Here is a 23,380-nt window from a genome sequence, read left to right as displayed (position 1 = left end):
AGCCGATCAGGCCACCGCGCTCTCTTTCCACGACCCGATCTCGCGCGCTCTGGAAAGAGCGCCCGAGAGCGCGCAGAAAGAACCACGCGAATTCGCCATAAGCCGAAGTAGCCCGATCGGCTGCGAGGCGACGAGCAATACGCGGAAGGGGACCAGCGACATGCACTCACCTCACGAAGCATGCTTCCTGCAGTGGACTTGGAATTGTCTTTGGGCACCCCTCAATTCGCAACGACTCCTCTGTCCTCAATGCCCTTCACTCCTTCCCCCCCCTCCTCCGCCCCGTTCCTTAAAAATGCAATTCCATGAAAATTTGTGCGCCGCCATGAGCACCCAACATGGTGGCTCATGGCAGAGATTCGAAAAAGTGATCGTGATAGTGACGGCACACGTCTCACCCGACTGTTTCCGTCCACTGATGAAGCAGGAAACCGAATCGTAGTGCCCCTCAAACTTAACGCCGCCACTCGGTTACACTCGGTTACGCAAATATTGATCTATTGCATGCTACCCAAAGATATATTGGTCGCTGCAGCTGCTCGAATACCTTCCCCTGGTTAGGTTCTCGTCGGGGACGCGAATGTTCACCAAGTAGTTCGACCACTAGCTTCAGGAATAGCTCAACAAGTGAATAAACCGGACGATCTAGTGGCGGCGTTAAGTTTGAGGGGCACTGTACATGGCTAGAGTGGGACTGTTGTCGGCAATGCATTAAAGAATGGGAATGCGGTACTTCGACAGTATTCAGTGACACTATTCGGCTCAACTCAGCCACGTCGTAGTTCAACATGGTGGGCGCCACGAAAAAAATTAAATCCGATTACAACTCCCTGTAACGCCGAATTAGAGCGCAGCTCTTGAGGACGAGGGAAAGGTACTGAGGGTTACCGGTTCTCGGGGGGGGGGGGGGGGGGGGGGGGGCACGTGACATGGGGATGTGGTCCCGTGACCCCCAGAGAAATTTTCCGCTACATTTAGCGGGTAATTTTTCTGCTAGATTTAGCGGTGAAATTTTTACCCTAGATTTAGCGGGGAATTTACCCATAATGCACCGCGCGGTTCCGACGGCGACGCCGCTCAAGCCGGAAACGGGCGCCTAAGAGCTGCGCTCTAAAAAGTGAAAGCCGTTTACAACTCCCTGTAATGCCGAATTGGAGCGCAGCTCTTGAGGAGGGAAGGGTAGACCCTTCCTCCTCCTCCCCTCATTCTTGAATATGCTCAGGGGGGTGTCACGTGACTTCGGGGGGAGGGGGAGCACGTGACCTCGCGGTTACGCCGACGCCGCTCAAGCCGGAAACGGGCGCCTAAGAGCTGCGCTCTAAAATGGCCGTTACACCAACTCAACCCTGACGTCACGCCACTGCGGTTGTCGGTGTGCGCATGCGCAAACGCTTCCCTCCTCCCGAATTTGGTTTCTGTGCAGGCGCAGTGCCCACGCCTGTTGCGGGCAAAGCGGGCTTCTTTTGTAAGCACCGTGCTGGCGTATAGCGACATGGCACAGACTTTTCGCATTACGTATAGAGCGTAGCAATCAGACAGAGCCAGACGGGAAAAATTATAACTCTAATTTTATTATCTACAAACGGGGAAATAAAAAAAAAAGATTCCGAAAGGGCCGACCTCTTTGCCCTTCCCCCCCCCAAAACAAAGTAACGAGTTTCAAAAGAAATCGCGTGTCTTAAAATCACGATCAGAAGCAAGCCCCAACAGACCAACAAATATCATTCCGGAGAAGAAAAAAAAGATATTTTTTTTTTGTTAGCACACATTCGCCCTGCTTCGAACATCGCCTCGCAAACTGAGGACCAATCACAAACGCTTTCCTCGCCCCCGCTAGGGAAACGCACTTCCCATATCACGCGACAGTCGCCGAGACGATGCAGCACCCAATCTGAATCACACGACCCGCAGCGCCATCTCATGCGGCTCACTGAAACTAGATGGCTTGCCGCGCTTGCCACTGAGCCAACGCCTGTGCACGCAACTTGCACTTAAAAGCGCAGAAAGAAAAGGTTACTCCGTTGACGTCACTACACACAGAAGACATTTAACATACCTGACCCCTGGCGCCATCTCTAGAGCTTTGCCAGAACTACATCGCTTCGCAAGACCTGCAAAAACTGCCGACGCGCAGACATCACTTCCAGACGTACGAATAGTTTAAATTAATTTACAATTTTCAGCCGAACAAATTCTGTCCGAAGATATATCGGTGGAGGCAGATTTCAAAAGAGAGATTTCTGATAGAAAACGCAATTGTGCCGCTGGATTAAACAATTTACCAATACAGAATTAAAAAGAAAAGTCTGGAAAAGGTTTTTTTAATTTTTTTTTTTTTAAGGCCAGGTGTCGCAAGCTATCGCCCGATACGAAGGGCCTCAGCCATTCATCCATCCAGGAAACTGATGACAATGACGCAGTTCCGATGCCGATCACGCCTTGTCACCGAACAATCGTGCCACAGAAGCGGCCACAAAACAAAATGGCGACAATCAGCACATACCATTATCAATTAAACTCAAATCACAATAACCAGAATAAAAAAAAAATATTCCCAACGACTAATATTTCAAACACATAAATTTAACACACTTCTTTATTTTACATTACACAAGGCAGGATCAATCGTGAGGCATGCAACCATGCACACATCGTAATCTTTATACAAACTAAACAAGAGGACAATATAGATTTTTTGCAGTAATGCCACTAAATGCAAACGCTTCTCCGTGATCGTGAACCAAGTCGCACAATAGTTGAACCAACGTTGCTAACAAGACGCCACTGCTACCTGACGTCACTAATGTATTTTTCCGCGCCATCACAAATCTTCGCGTTCCGATCACGTGATCCTTAGCGTTATCCTCTCCATGTACCAACAATACAAGGGGCGCAACAGGCAAAACCACCGACCGCACAGAACGCTCATGTCACCGTTTTCCGCTTCCGCATGTCTATGACGTCACAGAAATCTGGCGTCACAGAACACGAGCGGTCAAAAAATGCGCCAAACGTTAATCCACGCGCGTGAGCCGCTCGGTGACATCGTCTTGTTCTTCACCCAACGGCGCGACATAAGCGTTCGCCAAAACACACATACAAAAAAAAGTCACTAAGTGCTAGGTGGAAGCTACGTCAGAGCTTTTTCTAAATGACGTCACAAACTTGCGAACCAGTGCCGTCAAGTTCGTACCACGTGAGCACCCGCGCACATATACACACACCAAAATGAAACAGAAAAATGAATGGTGAAGACAGGGACAGGCGATGAACAGATGACACAATGTTTGCCCGGAAGCTACGTCGCCGCATTGGACGAACCGGAAGTGACGTTTCCCTGCCTGGGCGATCTGTTGGTGCCTTGCTGCTGAAGCGCACCCCTGAAGGAGTTCGCGTTGCCGCCGCCGCGTACTGCTGGCGCTGCGGCCGAGCCACCTGCTAGAACAAGAACGCACAAAAACCGTATATTGAACAACTGAAAAGAAAAAAAAACAAAAACAGAAGGAAAAGGCTTAGAACAGCGAGTTGATGGATCACACTTCTGGTTTCAATGCTTGCTAGCGCAAGCTGCCGCCCGTTATAAAAGGTACAGCTATTAGCATCCAGCCATCCGTACGTATATTTCGATTGATCGGTCAAACCGTCATAGGCAGAACTGCTACGTATGAAAAGCGGTGGATTTTCATCACGATTTCGTACCTCGCACACTCCGATTGGTCACGTCACCTGATATCGCTGGCGTCACGTCAGGTTCCACACCACGACTTCGCACGGCGAGTCGCGTGACGTGCCACATGTACGTCATGGAAAAACGCGGAATTTGAGTTAGCTTCCGCTAGAAAATACTTAATTATCATCAAAGTCAGTTATCTCCACGATTACCGAGACGTCAGAGAAAGAAAACTCAATTATCTCTGACGTCACATTTTCCTTCGAAAGGAAAACAAAGGGCACAAAAAACGAGATGAAAACAGCCTCTTAAAATACCGAACACTGCAAAAAGAAAAAGGCTACGTGCAAAAACGACCACGCATGTAGGCAATCAGCGCAAAAAGAAGAAAAAAAAAAAAAGGACTATAGCGAGTGTGATGAACAGCCGGAACGGTTATATTACTTGCGGAGTTCGCCCCTTTAAATACTGTCCTAGGGGTGCTCATCTCACTGCGACTGCGACAAAATTCCAATGGTCTTAGCGCCGACTCATGTCACTGGAGCCTGGGAAGATGGCGCCAAGCTCCCCGTATGGACGCCATTTTGGATCATGGAATGAGCCGTGTCAGACGGCGTTCTAAAGATCCTTTTCACTAAGCTCCTTTATAAAATCGGCGAACCAGCGCACGCCATAGAGCATGTGCGCACGCTGTAGTGCGCGTACGCACTCCACATCGCGAGCTGATTGGCCGATTTTATAAAGGAGCTTAGTGAAAAGGATCTTTAGAACGCCGTCTAAAGATCCGAAGTGGCGATTGTCATGGCAACTAAGACAAGCCACCTTGAGCTATTACAATAAACGCTAGACACTCAGCTGGCGCTATACTTACCTTCTGTAGTACCGCAGAGAAGGCTAGAAACGCGAGCTCATAGCGTTGGGAGCCGCTCTTAACGCACGAGAGCTTGTGCCACCGACACCGCGGCCACCGAGATGTGCCCCAGAGCAAGGAGCTCGCGCTTGTAGCCTTTTCTGCGGTACATCATAAGGTGAAACGGGGCATAGTGCCTACGGGACTTCCGGTTGCAAATTGAAGCAGACAGCAACCAGCCTACTCTTCCAGTCGTCCTGTGGATTCTTACGGGGAAACAAACGTACGTGATATTTTTCTCTTCCTCAGCGTATAAAAAAGAAATCAGCGTAGTTTTATCACTCGTAACGGGTACTATATAGCTTTATTCACGTTATAAAAGTGTATGTTATTTAATTAATTTTTTTATTTATTTATGAGCGATGTTTAAGTTAGCGGAAATTAAGGTCCAGGTTTATGTTGTGCAACATATGTTAATACAAACTATCAATTTAAGTAAAAAGACAATTAAAAAGCAAAAAAAAAAAAAAAAGATCACTCGGTTACTGCTTTATTTTGATCATCCATGCAAGTTTCTTACTAATCCAGTACGTGTTCTTCGTTCCGTAACCTCATGCTTCGTTCTTGTCATCTGTTTTGATTGTTTGATTTGGCGTATATTAAAAAAATTGGGTTGTGTGTGTGTTTATACAGCCTAGAACTTGGTCTGCCTCACAGGGGCGACGAGTCTCCCAGCTGTAGATGAGCAATTTAGCCAGTGCGGTACAACCGCTAGCCTGGGGTCTTTAACGTGCACCACGCAGTAGTGATACACGACCGCACGCCGGTACGATGCTCATCCAGATCGAAACGGGCAGGGGTGGGGCTCGAACCCAGAATCCCTGGGTTCTGCAGCGCGAGCTTTCGCTCCACGTGCTCCGAGCTGGTGTGCGCCAGACCACTCGGCCACCGATTCCCCCCTTGGCATCCCCCTTTGGAGTTTTGTGAACTGATTCACTCTGTGTGCTTCGTACCATTGACTATACGCGTAAATACGTGCCCTATAGCAGAAGTCTGCAACATCAACACGTATTATACACGTGTATTGGGCTATTGTAGCGCAGTGTTCGACGCCATCAATTCTAAAGAAAAACGCTCCCACACATATTTCTGTACATCCGGTTGTAAAAGGTTCCTAACTTTTTATTCTGTCACCCCACTCAGCAATATTTGCTCTTATAATCGAGCGCGAAGAGAGATTTCCGTTTTTCCCATAGGAATGCATTACCGGGAGTCAAATGTAGACTGGTCGCTGTCTGCTTCAAAATGCAACAGCACACTAGCGCCACCTGAGCCTCTAGCGTTTATCGTTATAACACTAAGGTGCCGACTAGTGCCACTAAATAAGCTACGCTTATTTAGTGGCTCTAGTGCCGACTTAGCGCCGGCAGCTTTTGTTGAGTCTGAACGGCTGGACTCGCGCAACCTCCGTGTTTTCCCCTTAGGAAAGGTGACCACCACCGCCATCTATCGTCGTAAACACTGGTCGAGGTGAGAGCTGAGACGGCCGCCTCTGCTGTTACGCGTTTCGCCGTTCGCGTTTCCTTCATGTCCGATGTAGTACATCGAAACACATCCGTCCCGAACCGTGCACGCCCGAGACCAAAAGCGTCGAGTAAAGAGAGTTTTAGCAGATCGTTCCGATGCCTCCAATAACGCTACCCACTACTCCGCCGCCGCCGCCGCCTTTGCGCAGGCATCGTGTCGTTGTTGGGGGTACTGGAACGATTTACTAAAACTCTCTAATGAATGAAGCTCAGAAGCCGTCACAGAATAAATGTACACAATTGCCAACGCGAAAAAAAAAAGTTAAAAAAGGGAGGTGGAGGTGAGATGAACTTTCCATTAATCGCTTCCGCAAAGCCAGTGTTCCAACCTTAATTAAACCTATTAGCCCCGAGAGCGAACACAAGCGTCGCTGCGGTCGCCGCGCCCTGATTGGGTGAGGTGTGCCGTGACGTCAGGCCGAGTACCCCGCTCCGCGATCTCGCATCGGGTCGCTTCCCAGCACCAGTTTCCTGGTTTGGCGTTGTGTGCCGCAAGCTCTTCGAGGAGCCGGACTTCGTTCACCCGGTGTACAAGACGTTGAGTTAGGCCGATATTAACGTGCTTCCGTACATATTATAAGCCTGCTTGTCCCTTTTACCTTTAAAATTCGGTTACAAATCCCGAAAACTATCGGCGGAGGCAATTACGCCGATGAACCTCCTCGTCCGTCCACTAGGCACACGGCAATCTTGAGAGGGGTCGGTGAAGCGGTGACGCAAGTGTTACAGACACTGGAATTATGTTCCTTGTATGTTCATGATTTAGGACGATATTACATCCCGCTTTCAAGGCATCTGAAGCGGCCTTTATATCATGGGCCTTTCGGTGGTCGGCAAATTAGCTCGCGACCCCGACTCTGCGCTGCCACTCTGCATGCGCTGGTTTGCAGATGTTTTAAAGGCCCTGCGTCTGATGATCTTTGAAGTGCTCATGAAACAGGGTTGTTTTACATAAATGTAGCTTCTTCCTGAATTAATTATATAGTTTATACGCGTATGCAGGCATATTTCTTAGAGGATTCACAATTACTGGAAATTAGTTTGTATGCCAGCAGCAAAAACGGTCGAATTTCCCCAGTTGCCTCTATGATATGCAGTAAACTGCCCAAAATATGCACAGCAATAGTGCCGTAATTTGGAATGTTTATGCTTTTTCCTGACATTCTTTATTCCAGCCTTTGGTATTCGGAAAATACACCGTTAAGTCTGAATTGTCATTTCCATTTAAGAGTCACTGCCGCAGGTCCCCAAAAGCTTCCTCAGCCTCCAAACTCCCTGCAACTGGACTCTCTGACAACAGAGGAAAACAGGAGTAAAAGCAAGCATTCGAACGTCTGTCCAGTGGTAGATGCAGCACTGGTAGCAGAAAATTTGGAACCTGTGAAGGGCGACAGTCTGCGTGAGAAAAGCTTCTGGTACTTTAGCTTCAGGACAATTCGATTTAAGTAAAATCTAAATTTTAGGGCTTAATGGACTAATAACGAGCTAGACACCTTAACTTACGTTTGTTATATATTACTTGAGGATTGATATAAACAAGTCCACAGATACCACCCGTGTAGTTCATTGAAATACTATCCGAATCCAGCAAAGGTCAAGTGCGAGCAATGTATATAATAAATGTTCCTTGTTTGTTTTTTTTACTTTGCCCCTGCACTTGGGCTGTCTTACTTGTGATTCTCTCCCCATGGCCGAGACTGTATTCAGCACGTTGCTCGAGCAGCATGCAGCTTTTCTGCTTCGGCGATCTTGTTTAAAGACAGAGATACAAAAAAAAAAAAAAAATATAGTATACATAACCTGCCAATTCATTCGGACCATCAGCAGCGTTTATTGTGCGAGATGTAAATCTGTAGTGATGCCCCTACAATTGTGGCCATATTTCTTTATTTTCACATACCAGCTGTGGTTCATGCGTTGCCTGGCCTGTCAGCCATGCTTAAAATGTTCGTTGAAGTTTCGCCTGTAGCTACAGGCCATACCTCAATAAAGGCGTATATAAAAATTTACACTTCCTACGAAAAGCACGCAAAAAAAAAAAAAAGTAAATAGAAAGGAGCGCGCCGACAGCTAGCGTCGTCACAGCCTCCACAGGGCGAGCGGGGCGAGTCGGGGAAAAATTCTCTCCTCGCCGTGACGTCACCCCGGTTCGCCGAAAGGGGGCGCCAGGCGAACTTCTCGGGGCTAATAGAACAGAGACAGTAAACCATTAAACAGACTCAGCCTCGGAGGAGGACGGCACGAAAGCCGTGCACCCGGAGATGGGGTGAAACCCGATTGGTAACCGACCTCCACAGTGGGAACAGGGTCTGGAAAGGGGGACGCACACCTGAACGGGATTAACGATTAACGTCGTAGAACTAGATGCCCGGGAAAGGAAGAGGAGGAGGAGGGGGGGGGGGGTGTTAAGGGACCCGAAAAGGGCGGGAGGAACCATCTGTTTGTCTTTTTAGACTTCGGCTAGGTGGCGCAATCTACCGCCCGTTACAAAGGGTATAGCCATGAGCATCTATCCATTCAACCAGGAGGCCACGCGGAAAAGCGAACAGGGGGCTGCGCCGTACAATGCGAGCGGCATGTGTCACGTGACATCACGACTTCACACCGTCACGTGACCTTTAATGTCTTCCAAACAAATTTACATACTGAATTCCGCGTGTTGTATTAAAGAGAAGAGTCGCTGTCATTTTTCTTTTTTTCCTTCTTTTGTGGGAAACGCTAGAAAGGGGTGTCGAGTCATTCTTTGCTAGGGAGTCGTGCATTTGCCGAGAAAACAAACAAACAAAGGAAGTCGACCAGAAACCGGAGGAACACGATGTCAAAATCCTGAGGTCACGTCGCTCGCTTCACTCCCCGCCACTACGCGCTCCAAGCTTTCTTTAGATCGGCGGTTCTCCAGACGTTTTGGATAATTGGCCGGTTTGGGGACGTGTCGCCGTGTAGGAGAGAACATAAACAAGAAAAAAAAAAGCTTAAACAAGCATTTAGATACAAAACGATATAAACTAGAGCAAAAAAAAAAAAGGTAAGGTGGATGAATACGTGTATATTTCTGTTTAAATGCAAAATGTTGGTACTTATGACAAAGCAAAATAATCGTGACCCAAAGAATTCAGCAGGCATAAATCAAAGCGCGTACAAAACTTATTACCGCAGAAAAGAAGACTAATGAGAATGATACAGCTGATGATGATAACATGCGAGAGTGATTATGACACATATCATAGTCATGCAGACACGAAACTGGGAACTACGAACAGTAATGCTGGTGATGCCGATGGACAACGAATAATATGACGAGAGAACCCGCGTTTCGACATCTTCGCTCGCACATTTTAAAAAAATCGCAACGCCGCTTTTTCTTTTTTTCTTTTTAGTTTATTTTTGCGTTTGTAGCAGAGCGGGCCGAGCGGAGCGCCTCTGCGGGCCAGATTTTGTCCGCGGGCCTGGGTTTGGAGACCCCTGCTTTAGACGAACGTAAGACGGGCTTTGAGAGAGGTGGTAAGGGAGTGCAGGACTCGGCATAATGGAGAATGCTTATTATATTTCTCTCTCTCTCTTCTTCCCCTTCCTCCCTTTCGTAATTTCAAATATTACGTCTTCTAAGTTCTATTACGTGAAGAGGTGTGTGAGCACCGGTTCAAATCGGATACTAAAGTGTCAACCCTAGCTTTAACACTTCAAAAAAAACTTGTTTCTTTTTATGTTGCTGTAAAGTCTTCGAACGACGCGTAGCTCGTCGATCCAAGCCGGCATTCGCCTACCCCTCATTATTTTTCCTCCTAAGACGGTTTCTCGCTTCCGAAGTATTCGCGAGCTCTGTGGTTCCAGCATCCGCTGGACAGCAAAGCCCCGTAGTACTTGGTTTCAGCTTCATTCCAGACGCAGCCGACGCTACTCCCTAACCGCTCATTCTCACTGGAAGCGGATCCGCGTTCGCAAAGCGGTTGCGAACGCGGTTGTATAAAGATCCAGTACAATCGCACGTGCACCTGATGTCATCGAGTGCGCGTGCAATTGCACTGGATCTTTATACAACCGCATTCGCAACCGCGTTCGCAACCGCTTTGCAAACGCGGATCCGCTTCCAGTGTGAATGAGCGGTAATGCGACCAATCCAGCGCTTTTCTGTTTGGTTCAGCGATGATAGAACACGTACAGAAACACGACGAGCACACCATGAAAATGCGCTTTGGACGGCTGTCTGATTGACGCCATCAGTGCGTAGAGTCGTCGGCCACGATTCTCGTTCTCCCTCTACACCCGGTACATAAAACGGTCAAGGTCGATACACCAAAGAAACAAAACCACCGTAGAAAAAAAAAATTTAAGGAATTAATAAACACTTCTTCTAACGGGTAATCGTGAAGTTTCTCTCGATTCTGGTAGGACTGAATGAAACGTTCCCATGAACGAACATTTCAGGTGCTCCGCAATTTTCTCGTCCTTTTTCTTTTCTCTTCCGTAATCCCGAACGGCGAGAATTAATCGAAGCGTTGTCATTTTGTTCATGCTGTCGTTTTCTTTTCTTTCGCCTTGGATCGCTTTGCACAATACCGACCGCATCTTATTTCTTTTTTTTTTCTCTCTTGGAGGCACACGGAGCAGGAACCCCCGGACCCAGCTGGCGCCACGCCTTGAATCTTAATCCCCCGTTAATCCGACGCACCCGTTTAATTACTCTCCAAATCTCTCGACCTTTCGGGCTTGGGAACTCTCTTTACAACTCCATTCTCAGAAAAGCCTCTCTCGCGATACACTACGGCGCGTTACATTCTTATTTTTTTTTTTTTAATTCAACCATTCCCTCCGTTCCCCTCTCCCTGAAGCTTTTTAGCTACACAAAAAGCATCTCGGAGGCGACAGAAAGTCTATTGACTTTTTTTAATTAAAAAGAAGCCAATATTCGAAAGAAAGTGAACAGAAAAGCTAGAGAAAGTCAGATGAAAAGTTGTTGGTACCCTCTAATGACTTTTCCGCCGCCTTTCAACAAAACAAAAAAAAAAAAAAACTTTTTTTTTTTTTTTTAGTAAGAGTTAGTAGTTAGGCATACGATGGCAATAAAAGCTCGCGTTTCTTCTCGGGAACAAATTGCGAGCGACCATACGGGACCGCTCTCCGCGCCGCCGACGAGGTTGGCCGCCGCCATGTTCTCAGCTGTTCACTCGCTCCCGCGGAGAGCGCCTTCCCATAATCCTCCACGTTCCAAGATGCGATGCGACCTCCGTTTACACGGGCCGAATGAATGCGCATTCGCCGTCTCGATCCACCTCTGCCTAGCGACTTGAGTGCGATGCGCTTCCTTAGCGCATTATGCCGCCTACATGACCGGATTAAATGTGACAACTGGATTCGATGCGACTAAGTCGCATTCGTGTAAACGCGGCTACAGTGAAAAGGCAAGCTTTTGAAGGAAAAGAGGTACGAAATAGTCCGCTACATTTTCGAATTTTCGTACCGAAAATCAGGCTCTAGGCTTTCTACGCTCGTGTACTAGTTTTATTCTGGCGCACTAAACGATATGCGATTAGTAAAATCCATTTTATGGCAAACGAGGGCTGCTACCAATCTTAACTTCAATTTGCCTTCAATGTCGAAATAGATATGGTCAAAGACTATTAGAATATAGAGGCGCATTGGTTTGGAATTCAATACGCACCAATGTGAAACAAAAATCCAACTTCTTGCCGTGCATAAAAAGAAATGGATGCTTGAATTTCAATTGTGCTAACTACTTCAACACTTTATTAGGTTAATAATATTTTTGTTTGTTGTTTTAGCTGCTTGCCTGTCGCACTGGGAAATTTATTTTTATTTGGACCCCGCACTAACCTCAAGGCTATGGGTCCAATAAATGTGTGTATCAGCGAAAAAAAAAAATAACATAAAGGATTTAATTGCATATTCCCGTCACATCGAGTAAACAAGAACGTTTTGGGCATTATTCATACGTTACCCGCAGTAGTTCTTCCAACATTTGGTTGTCGAAGGAAAAGGCGATGGCTTTAGCGTTTTAAACGTGTACTATGTTTCGTTAAAATAACAAAGCCAATCCAACATAAACATGATTTCAACAGATGAAGGGGGAATCAGTAACGTTCGCGGAGGAGACGGACCCTTTTTACTGCGGTTCTCGAGGTGAGTACGAGTATAGTTGGCCGAGACGTTTGGTTCAAATGTGCAACCTACAACACGACGGTGGCGCTGCTAGCACAGAGGCCTTCGATCGATGACGTCGCAGAACTCGACACAGAGCAGTGCAACAAGCTCACTTTAACCCCTACTCGGTGGCGGTAACATTACATATAAATGAAAGCATAATTTCATTCCACCTGTCAACACCAAGGCATTTCTTTTTCGTGTGGAGAGAGTGTTACGCAGGGAAAATGGGAGGGTATACATTTTTGGCAGCAGCAAGGGTTAAAATCTCCCTGCCTGTCTACATTGCGTGGGGAGGACGCGACACACACATGTTCATCCATCTCGACAAAAAAAAAAAAAAAAAGGCACACACAGGTCTAAATTTTTTAAAACCTTTAAATCGCAAAAAAAAAAAAAAAAAAAAAAAAACAGCGAAAAAACAAACAAAAACGAAATTACTTATAAGGTCGAAACCGAAGAACAACCAGCACAATAATAAGACCACAGTTTAAAGGGCCAGTGAATCGTGAAACGGAAGCGATAACAGTTCCTCCGGTAGCAGACGACATCCGTCGTCTGCAAAAAGAAAAGGAGGAGAGTCGAGTCGGTTGTCTGCTCCCCTCACCCCTAAGCTAACAGTGCGGGAAATGCGACGCGGTACTCGGGGACCAATCAACGGCCTCCTTTTCATCATCCGACTCCGCCCCCCGCGCGTAGCTACGGGGGCAGGAGCGCGATCACGTGAGGAAAGGTAGCCGCGCGACTGGTCCACCGAGCCCCTGGCTTCCACCGTCTACCGCCAGCCAAGGAGCGAACGGTGTCTGCGTCTGCCATCTTGTCGCGGGAGGGAGGGGGACGCGGCGTTCCTTCGGTCGTCGGCGAGAGCAGAAATCCCCGACGCTTCCGGTGCAGTCCGTGAGCGGGCAGAAACCTTTTCCGCGCGTTTCCGCTTTTCTCACGCCCGTGGGACGCAGGCTGCCAAGATCCCCCCCGGGAGACGCCGTGCCCTCCCGCCGCCACAGCTTTCGCTCGTTCGCGCAGTCTCCTGCACTGCGCGGCACGGTCACCGCAAAGGCATCGAACGGCCCTTTTTTTTAATTTTAGTGCACGAGATGCGTTTCCTAACGGAACGAAATGTCCGAAACCTGTCCTCCGTCTGTCCAGCCGCCAGCCGGTGCTCAGCAACGGCGCACGTCAGCGCGCTTTGAAGGCGTTAGCAAAAGTTATTTGCTTGATGCCAATCGAAGCCCCACAAACAACATCGAGGGCCGGCTTTATTTTTTATTTTTTTTTTTTTTTTCGTAGCGTGAGCTACACTGGCCGAGGTTGAGCAGTTTCGCGTGGCTCGCATAATGAGCCGTGCTCCGTGCTGCGCATGCGCGAGGAGCAGTGACGTCACACGGAGCTCCGCCGCCGCGCGTTTCGCCGCCGCCGCGCCCGCCTCGCCGGTCTGCGCATTCCAGACGAGTGACATCATAGCCGCGGCAGACGCACTAGCGTCGCCGCGTGCCCAGCTGTGCGCCTCCGTTGCGCAGTAGCCAAGTCTGACGCTGCACCGGAGCCACTTGATAGCGCCTCTCATTTTGTGCGCATAAGCTCACGCTACGTATATCCTGGCATAGCCGAGCTAAGCCACCGCAATTTTTTTTTTCCATGCAAGGTGGCGCAAGTTATCGACCTTTATAGAGGGTACAGCCGTTAGCATCCATCCATTCACTCATTGAAAGAGCGACATATGTACCCGAAGTACAACCCGGAGTCCCGGGTTTCCAAGGAGAAGGTGGAAGAGACAACGAAGAGGAGGATAGAGTGCTGGTGGAAATCGTCTTAGGAAAATTGAACAAAGTGCAACTAACTAGAACACAGCTGGGGAACAGTCGGGACAAAGGAAAATTGGGACTCCCGCGTGGCTCTGACCCAAGGTCTAAACCCGGTTCCCCAGTGGTTCCGGTGTTGGGGTCACGCCGACAACGTTTGACCAGGCGAAAATTGGCGACTCCCTCGCCGAGGGGAAATGGCAAAAATGTTGTTTGATACTTTTTTTTCTTAAAAAAAAAAAAAAAAAAGGCTTCAGCGAGAGACTTACTGGCGAAACTCTGGCGACATTTTCGACAGCCACCGATTCGCCTCAAAACTGCTTCAACGAAATATGACACATCTGAACTAGTATTCTAAATTACGAGATGTGATTAAACAGTTCCGGGACTGATTTTGTAGCGTGAAAAGAGAGGGCAGCACAGTGATACGCGCGGAACAGTCGAAGGCAGGGACCTTCATGCCTCCTTATATCCAAGGGCGTCGCTCTGTCAACATTTGAAGCTGCGCTACACGAGTTTGTTTCTTCACGTGCACGAGCATAATGACAACGTCTTCATAGACTGCGAACCAAACCGAGAGCGAACATCAATTTTACGTCAAACGAGGTAAAACTAAAATAGAGCCCTCTGAAATATTTTAGAAGGCTTGTGTCAAAAAGCAGTGAGGTGTGCGAGGTGTTTTGAGTGGCACTCGTAGCTCAAGAATGGCAGAACGTCGCTGAAGTCAATGAGAGGTCGGATAAAGTCGCCCTAAAGCTAAAAATTTTCTGCCCTTTCTGAACCGCGAGTGCCACTTAAAACCCTTCGCAGAATTCGCTGCTTCTTGACACAAGCCTGACGAATTATTGCAAAGGTCTCCGTTTTATATATGTCGAGTTTGACGCAGAATTGACGTTCACTCTCACTCTGGTTTGCAGTCTATGGTGAAATCTCCATTACGGCCAGCGCGCGCATCGCTCTGCTGCCCTCTCTTTTTACGCTAGAAAATCAGTCCCGTAACTTTCTGATCACAGCTCGTACAACTCGCAATAATGAATTTTTTTTTTTTTGAAAGTGAAAGTTTACAAGGTAAATTTTTATATTTGGTCCGAGAGGCTTACCGGCAACACTGAAAATGTGACGTCAAATTATATTGTCTTCGACGGGTTACAAGATGTTTGATGGTGTGAACACGACCAACGTGTGAAAAGAACGCCCAAACAACTTACGCCAATAACACTAAAAAAAAAAAAAAAAAGAGATGCGCAAAGTATCGCGTTATCTACTTAACAATGACAACCGTATTCTGAGCTGATTTGGAAGCGGAAAAAATATAGTAAAGAGGTGCACAGGAAAGCAACTTGTCACGGTCGCTAAGTTGGTTTATTCTTTTGGGTACCAGCTTGACTTACCCTACTGAAGAGCGCGGGAAAATTTTAACGTTTGTTCTGGCACAACGTTTCCGTTTCCTCAATAGAGATAATAAATATAGCATGCGGGGAAAAGTACGGGTATATTCAGGGTATGCCTTCCTGGCTGATAGAAGTCGCGAGACTCGAAGATTGGCACCGGCCAGCCAACGCCTCAGGGATGCCGAACGCGAGCGAACGCAGTCTGGCGAAGCGAAGACCAAAACTGCGGGACGCGAGCGCCTGCTACGCAACGTTAGGAGGCAACAGGAAGACGAATCCCCAAGGTCACAGAGTTACGCATCGCATTCCTTTCTCCCCCCCCTCCTTTTAGTGGCGGTGCTCACACCGCGTCCATCAGCCTCCCGCGCCCGATGCGCCCCCTTTCTCGATGCTTCACCCGTTCGGAAGTGGGTGCCACGCATGCTGTGTTCGAGACAACGCGCTACGGGTGACACATGTACGACGAAACCTTCCGATCCGACGTGCGGACTGCCGGAATGACCTTGGGGGGGAGAGGGTTTTCGTAGCATCGGAGAGCGTTGAAAACCCTCGCCTCCGACCGTCGTATTGCGCGGTCGGACGTCGGATCGGACGGTTTCGTCGTACATGTGTTTCGCGCTTAACCGCCTTACCGGCAACGTGCTAGCGTTTTTGGTTACGTACTCGTTACATTCTCTTATTTACACGACATCGGCATTTTTTGCATTTTACTTCTAAATAGTATTATCGAGCATTACAGAACTGAATGAGCTCTTTCCGTAGCAATACTAACTTGGATGACATCCCTTGGTTTCAAAGAGAAAAACTGGAAAAACCGGTGGTCGCTTATTCGCGCTAACAGTGTCGCGCTCTGTACAACACACTTGTGTTACCTATTTCGACTCACGGGTTCCTTCGCAAAACTTCAAAATAGATTACTGATTTTATTTTTCTCCACGCGCCCCGGTTATGGATTCTTGCACTCATCCCGCACACCTTCAAAGTTTTGCCCCTCCCTTTCCCGAGAAAACACTGCCATTTGCTTGATTTATAGCTCTTGTGTGCACCGGTAACGAATTATAGCTCTTGTGTGCACCGGCAACCTGCACTCAAAAAATTATTCATCAGTCGTCATCATCGCCCCTTTAAATGAATCGAACGTTTAAATATGAACAGCAACTTAAAAACTTGCGTGTGTAGTACAAGTGTATCATTTCCAAGTAACACTCCCAGATGTGAAGATATGTGCTCTTTGTACAGTTGGGATAAGTGGCGACGGCGTTGATAGTCACGTGCAGGACCTTTGAGAAGAATATGTAGATCACCCAAGGGTTCCTGGCAAAGTCTCCGGAGATTTTTTCCGTGCAGGAGGTATCTATGTGCAAGACATGTGAGCCTAATGTGCAGATGGCAGAGGGCCACTTCATGAGGTCAGACCCTGCACCGGGCACCATCCTTAGAAAAGGCTTTATTGGACACAACTTAGGTGTCCTCCGTTTGTGCCGATCGATGCGCCAATTAGCGTGCCACTCAGCTTTAACACAATGTTGCACAAAGGTGCCATCGGGAATGAATGAAACGTGAATGGCGGAGCGTGTGGTGTAGCATGTGTCGAAGAATACATGATGCTATTGAAATAAAGCCGCACAATGTCCAAATGATGACCGCTGTCGAAGAGTCTGCTATAATGGAATAATAAACTGTAGTTACAAACTCACTTAATGTCGTCCATTATATTCAAATGTATATTATAATAAAACCTGTAATAAGCGAAATTGGTTCACTGGCATAGATAGGCAGACCAACCAAACTTCACCAATCGGTATGTTATAGCAAGGGTTCCATATTTTCGGATAAACCCAAAAAGTACTTGCCGGTAAAATTTTCGCCAATTTATTCGATAAATTAAAAATGATAATGTACCTATGCAAAGAAAAAACAAAAAAGAAAAAGCCAGTACAGTGCAATCCACTTATAATGATAATGAAAAAAAAAGTGGAAGCCGTTTACCACTCCCTGTAACGCTGAATTGGAGCGCAGCTCTTGAGGAGGAGGAGGGGAGGGTACTGAGGGCCACGTGACCCCCCCGAGGGCACGTGACCTTGGTGGGGTCACGTGGGGGCAAACACGCGCCCCCCTCAGAGGTCACGTGACCTCGGGGTGTCACGTGACTCCCCGGGTCACGTGACCAAAAGTTTCCGCTAGATTTAGCGGGGAAATTTTTTCCGCTAGATTTAGCGGGGAAATTTTTTCCGCTAGATTTAGCGGGGAAATTTTTTCCGCTAGATTTAGCGGGGAAATTTTTTCCGCTAGATTTAGCGGGGAAATTTTTCCGCTAGATTTAGCGGGGAAATTTTTTCCACTAGATTTAGCGGGGAAATTTTCCCGCTAGATTTAGCGGGGAAATTTTTCCGCTAGATTTAGCGGGAAAATATTTTCCGCTAGATTTAGCGGGAAAATTTTTCCGCTAGGTTTAGCGGGGAAATTTACCCATAATGCACCGCGCGGTTACGCCGATGGCGACGGCTACGGCGACGCCGCTCAAGCCGGAAACAGGCGCCTAAGAGCTGCGCTCTAAAACACAATCATTGTTGTGTCTGGACTAGAAACTGAGCGTTTGTAGCCCATAAATTCTAGAAACTCATCGTTATAAGCAACACATCGTTATATGTGGTACCGTTATAAGTGGATTGCACTGTGGGTATTTTATCCTTAAGTTTGGTGAGTGCACAGGGTCAATTGGTTCTGAGGTGCCACCCCAGTTTCCTTTCAAATTTTGCATCATTGACAAAAAGGGTCTTACCGTCTATCTCGTCTAGGTTCTTTCATGACAATAGGTCACTGTACTTCCAGGTCACGACAAAAGTCACTGTTGCGGTTTTTGGTTTGGACCATATGCTATTTCTGCTTCTTTAGGGCAGGGGGAAGGAGGGGTTGTGCTTTCGTAAAAGTGAAAGCAATGAACCATAGAGATTTCATAGAGAGAGAATTGGGGGGGGGGGTGGGGGGGGGCATTTGGAGCTTCCATATTACAGGGTGAAACAAGGAGATGGCAGGCTCTTTAAATCGACCGGAAAATTCGGTTTCTTAACCTATCGCGCTACGACTTCGTGCGGCGTCGCCCACAGATGGTGCATTTTGTTTGCAAAATTTGCGAACAGCGAACTTACCTGAGGAAAAAGTAAAGAAAGAAAAATGCTTAGCTCCTATGGAAACGCAGCGACGCCACCGGTCTGCAAACAACACTGCGCCGTTTCGCACGGGAGACAAGGGATGGCGCAACAAACGCCGCCAACGAACGAGCATACGGCGCCGAGAGCAGGCCTTTTTAGCAGACAATCTTTTCGACGCAAAAGCGGCGCGCGGAGTTCCGCAGGCGGCGACAGCCGCAGAAACAAAAAAGACAGGCACGGTAACAGCAAGGAACTGCAGTTCCTTGTCTGCAAAAGTGCCGGCTCTTAACGTCGTCCGCTTGTTCGTTGGCGGCAGTTGGCGTCACGACCGCTTGCGCCATCTTTTGTCTCCCGTGCGAAACGACGCCGTGTTGTTTGCAGACCGGTAGCGTCGCTGCGTTTCCATAGGAGCTAAGCCTTTTTCTTTCTTTACTTGTTCCTCAGGTAAATTCGCTCTTCGCAAATTTTACAAAAAAAAAATGCACCATCTGTGGGCAACGCTGCACGAAGTCGTAGCACGATAGGTTAAGAAACCGGATTTTCCGGTCGATTTAAAGAGCCTGGCGTCTCCTTGTTTCACCCTGTACATCATTTAATAGGGTGATGGAATACGCCTCGCAAGTGGGCTCATTTTCGTCTTCTGCGCATGAGAAAGGAAGTAGCGGTGACGTCAGAATGCCGAGCCCCGATTGGCTGATCGCGACCCCCTATCTGAGCGTCGTCTGCTCCTTTTCAACGTCGTCTGCTCGCAACATCGTCTGCGCCTGTCTTACCTTTCCTGCGACTTTCGGAAGTGCAGGTCTCTACGAGCGAGCTCGACTTCGCCTTTCAGAGAGGGCAGACGAAATAACTCGAGCGGTATGTTGTTTTTGTCCAACAACTAGCAGACGCGCATCAAGGAGGGAAGTCAAAGGACTTACTGGCGAGGTGTCCGGAGGCGCCGAGGTTTGTTTGCTAAGAACCGAGAGTGAGCGTGTTACTGTCCACAAGTTCCCTCCTAAATACTTTTTCCCTCCTTTCGTGTGCGGTGAGACCCCTCATTCTTTGAAGGCGTCGGCGGGTTGGCGCAGTTAACGTCGTCTGCTTTACGTCTGCTAGTCAAAGCGAAGGCTGCTTTACCTTTCCTGCGTCTGTCGGAGATTCACCGCTTTTTCACCGGCGCGAGTCACCGTTGCCTCGGGAAACAAGGAGATGAAAAGAGGAAGAAATTGACCTCTTAATCTAAAATTGAGGTCAGCGATCAAAGTATAATACGGGAAGGGTCACGCGGGCATATTACATTCAGCACGCCAGCCGGTCGTGAGCAGACGGTTGCCGAGTCGCGGAGTGCCTGCTAGGCCTAACTGCGGAGCTCGCTTGGTCGCGTTCGGTGGAATCGTGGCAGTTGGAGCTTTTCCCGGGTGTTTGTGGATCCAGCATTCTTGTTCGTCGTGGTCTGTTTCAAGTACTTTTTTTTTTTACTTTTTTCTTGCTGCTTGAAGTCGGGACGCGTGAGAAGCGCACGTAGAAAAATAAACGTCCGTGGGTCGTCGCGACCGCGACGCTGTCGGCCATGCTGATTTGATCGTAAGAAGTGCGTAAGACAGCTTCGGAGCTCTCGTAGGATTTCGTCGTCACCTGCGCAAAACTTACGAAAATTTCGTTTCGTGAAAACGAATTCGTTCTTAAGTTTTGTCTTACGCACATTTTTGGCGTAAGGTCGTTTCGTGAATTTGGCCTCTGCACTTCCGAAAGTCGCAGGAAAGGTAAGACAGACGCAGACAACGTTGCGAGCAGACGACGTTGCAAAGGAGCAGCCGACGCTCAGATAGGGGGTCGCGATCAGCCAATCAGGGCTCGGCGTTCTGACGTCACCGCTAGCCCCTGCGCAAGGAGCAGACGAACTTGCCCTCCGCATAGGATGGGATGAAGACGAAATTCCCAGCGATTACCTCCGGGAGTTGGGATTTTAAGGTATCAACGTTTATTGAAGAACCACTGATTTGTGAGTTTTGTTGCGGGACACATTAATTAGTATTGACAATGGCGACGGTGCAACACCGAATCCGGGCAAAGAAATGTCATTTGATACAAGTGCGTCATTCTACATTTACGACACATTTATACCTGGATATTATTTATTTTTATTCTTCAAAAATAGAAAACGCCACAAAACTAAACATCTTAATTTTCGGAGAAAATTAAGAGGTTTTCTAACAAAAATAAACTCCGATAAGCTTGGGATTTTCAGCAAAATATGAACTCTGAAAAATACCTTCTGAACTTGAAAGAAAATAAACTCTGAAAACACGTAACGCCATGGTCGGTGGCAGGTTAAAAGGGCACTCTAGCGATTTCTTCGTGGTCCCCGATTTGCCTCAAAATTTCCTAAAAGCACCAACAAACATAGCTGAAATAGTATCACAAATATTAGGTCAATGTACATTTTTTTTCCGCAAAGTTATTGAATTTAAAATTTTGGTCCTCATCGTGTTTTGCAAACTGGAAGCCTCTACTGGCCATAACGAAAATGAGACGCCTGCGGAAGGCAGTGGTTCACTCTTTGGACTCTAGAATTCGTTCCCAACTGATTCAAAGCAGTTTCATGGTGTCAAATAAATGCTTTAGAAGCTCACTACAGTACCCACGCACCAGCATGAGAGAAATTATTGGCATAGTCTATTTTTTGACTGCTTGCTCCACCGGCAAGCCTGACCTCACATCACGGCACTCCAAAGTGAGGTATATTTGGACGTTGGTTTTTGCATCATTTTCATTTGCAGATTGTCACAATACAGTTGAACCTCGGTCTAACGAACCCCAATCTAACGAAATTCACTATTTAACAATATTTTTTTCGTCTCCCTGTCTTGGTTCCATTGAAGACAATGCATTTTATCTCTCGATGTAACAAGCACTTTTGCGCCGCAGTTTCGATTTAACGAAGTCTTTGAAAATCCCACATGCACATATCAACAACCTCCGTGAGGAAAAAAAAAAAAAATTAACAGGAACAAATATTATTGTTGAAAACTAAGCATAGAAATATGCAGTCATAACCTTATCCCCAAAATAAAAAAAGTACACACCGCTGGTGGTGATGATGAATAGCCTTGTAGCCCCTGCCTCTCGTGGAAAAAAAAAAATGTCCACCATTACATTTACCCAGGTATGCCCAACGAACTAGAGCTCTTACTCGTCTGCAACAACAAAAATCGTCTCGTGCCTCGAGTGTTGTGCTGGAAGTGGTTGTGTTCTTCTTGAAACAGCAAGTTGCACGCCGTGCAAAAGGGAAGTTCTGTCGCTCGACATCAAGGCGAAAATAATGGCTGAGCTGACGAATGACGATAAAAATAAAGACGATTTCGAAGTTGAAAGACAGCATAATGGCAACTGTACCGTAAGTGCCAGTGGTTGCTTTTCCCAACGCATGCTCTTTTGCGGTGCTAGGCACTGCTCCCATAACCGTACAAAATGAGGGTCGATGAACTGCATTCTTCTATTACTGCCACATTTTGTAGTGGAATCTTACTTGTAAACGCTCACTTACAAGATGTGAGGCAATTGGAGGGTGTTGGGAGCCTAAAAAACTAATTGCAATGCCCCCCCCCCCCCCCCCCCCCCCCCCCCCCCCCCCAAAAAAAAACAACCTCGGTCAAACGAAATTTGCGATTTAACAAAATTTTTGGTTCAAAAGATGACTTCGTTAAGTCGAGGTAGAACTGCAACTATTTTTAATTTCGCGATACTAAATATCATACCGAAAAGGATGAAGGCCGGGGATGCAGAAAATATAGCTAGTTTGGGGTAGCTTAAAAATCGCCAGAGTACCCCTTTGTAATTTCAGAGGAAACTATTTCCAGCCCTTTACACTTCAGCAGAGCAAATGCTGGAGAGGAGACGACCTCCTCTCCGGCGTTCACTCTGCTAAAGTAGAAAGGGAAGAGAGGAGCTTCCCCTTCACTGTTGACCGGTCCCCAACCATAGTCATGAACAAACATCCCGCTGCAACTGGATCTGTTGAAACGTGGTTGTTACACTGGGGGCTCCGCGCCATCGGTAAATACCGATAAACCCAGAAAATTTATCATCCATGAGCTGGTTTTATCAAAGTCGGGGAAAACCAAAAAACTCAGAATTGGAGAAGTCAGCGAATAAGAAAAATCATGAGGCATTCCCCTCTGTCGAGGTGGATGACCAGCGAATCTGTTTAGCACACGACACATACCCGCCCCGAGGAGCCGGAGGAAACTAGACACGCGCGACGGGACCGCCACCCCGGGAGAGCGGAAGAAAGGAAACTAGGCACTCAAGAGGCTTGGAAAGACGACAAAGAGAGGGTGGTGCAAGCGTAGACATGGCCGACGCGGGTCGCACAGCGGCATATCTTTGAGAAACCTTCATTATCTACCTGAGAGTCTACTGATGTTGAAAATGGTGCCTATTGATAACTAATCTACTGAACAGACCTATCGCTAAATTACCCAAGCATCGAGGAGAATGCAGGGAATGGTGTTCCACGTGCCGCACGTGCCGGCATCTGCAGGAGTAACTGTTCTAAGGCAAAAGTCTAAAACAAATGGCATCTTACACGCGCATTCGTCAACGCTTTATTTTGGTTATTTACTACGAATAAAGCTTGAGCCCGCCTGGGCTCAAGCTTTATATGCAACCTTAAAAAATAACTATGCTTCTTTTTTTTTTTTTTTTTTTGAAAGAACAATTTTGGTTTATTTAGTACCGCCTAGGAAGACCACAGATCAAATATGACAACCTCATTCTGTCTAGATGTTT

General features: G+C 47.4%; 1 protein-coding gene across 2 annotated transcripts in view; it reads right to left on the bottom strand.

Annotated features, from left to right (window-relative positions):
- Nucleotides 1-1,548: 1,548 nt before the first annotated feature.
- Nucleotides 1,549-23,380, bottom strand: part of LOC8040803 (chromatin-remodeling ATPase INO80) — an 88,428-nt gene continuing 66,596 nt past the window's right edge. The window contains exon 38 of one of the 2 annotated variants that reach the window (XM_040205211.3): nucleotides 1,549-3,438. In XM_040205211.3, the coding sequence (XP_040061145.1) occupies nucleotides 3,299-3,438 (140 nt within the window). In that variant the 3' untranslated portion in view covers nucleotides 1,549-3,298. The remainder of the gene's footprint in view (nucleotides 3,439-23,380) is intronic. The other variant, XM_029978733.4, reaches the window with a different exon arrangement.

The sequence above is a fragment of the Ixodes scapularis genome, unplaced genomic scaffold, assembly GCF_016920785.2.
Source record: "Ixodes scapularis isolate PalLabHiFi unplaced genomic scaffold, ASM1692078v2 PGA_scaffold4__175_contigs__length_147842914, whole genome shotgun sequence".
NCBI classification, from domain to species: domain Eukaryota; kingdom Metazoa; phylum Arthropoda; class Arachnida; order Ixodida; family Ixodidae; genus Ixodes; species Ixodes scapularis.
This window is presented reverse-complemented; position numbering and strand designations above follow the sequence as displayed.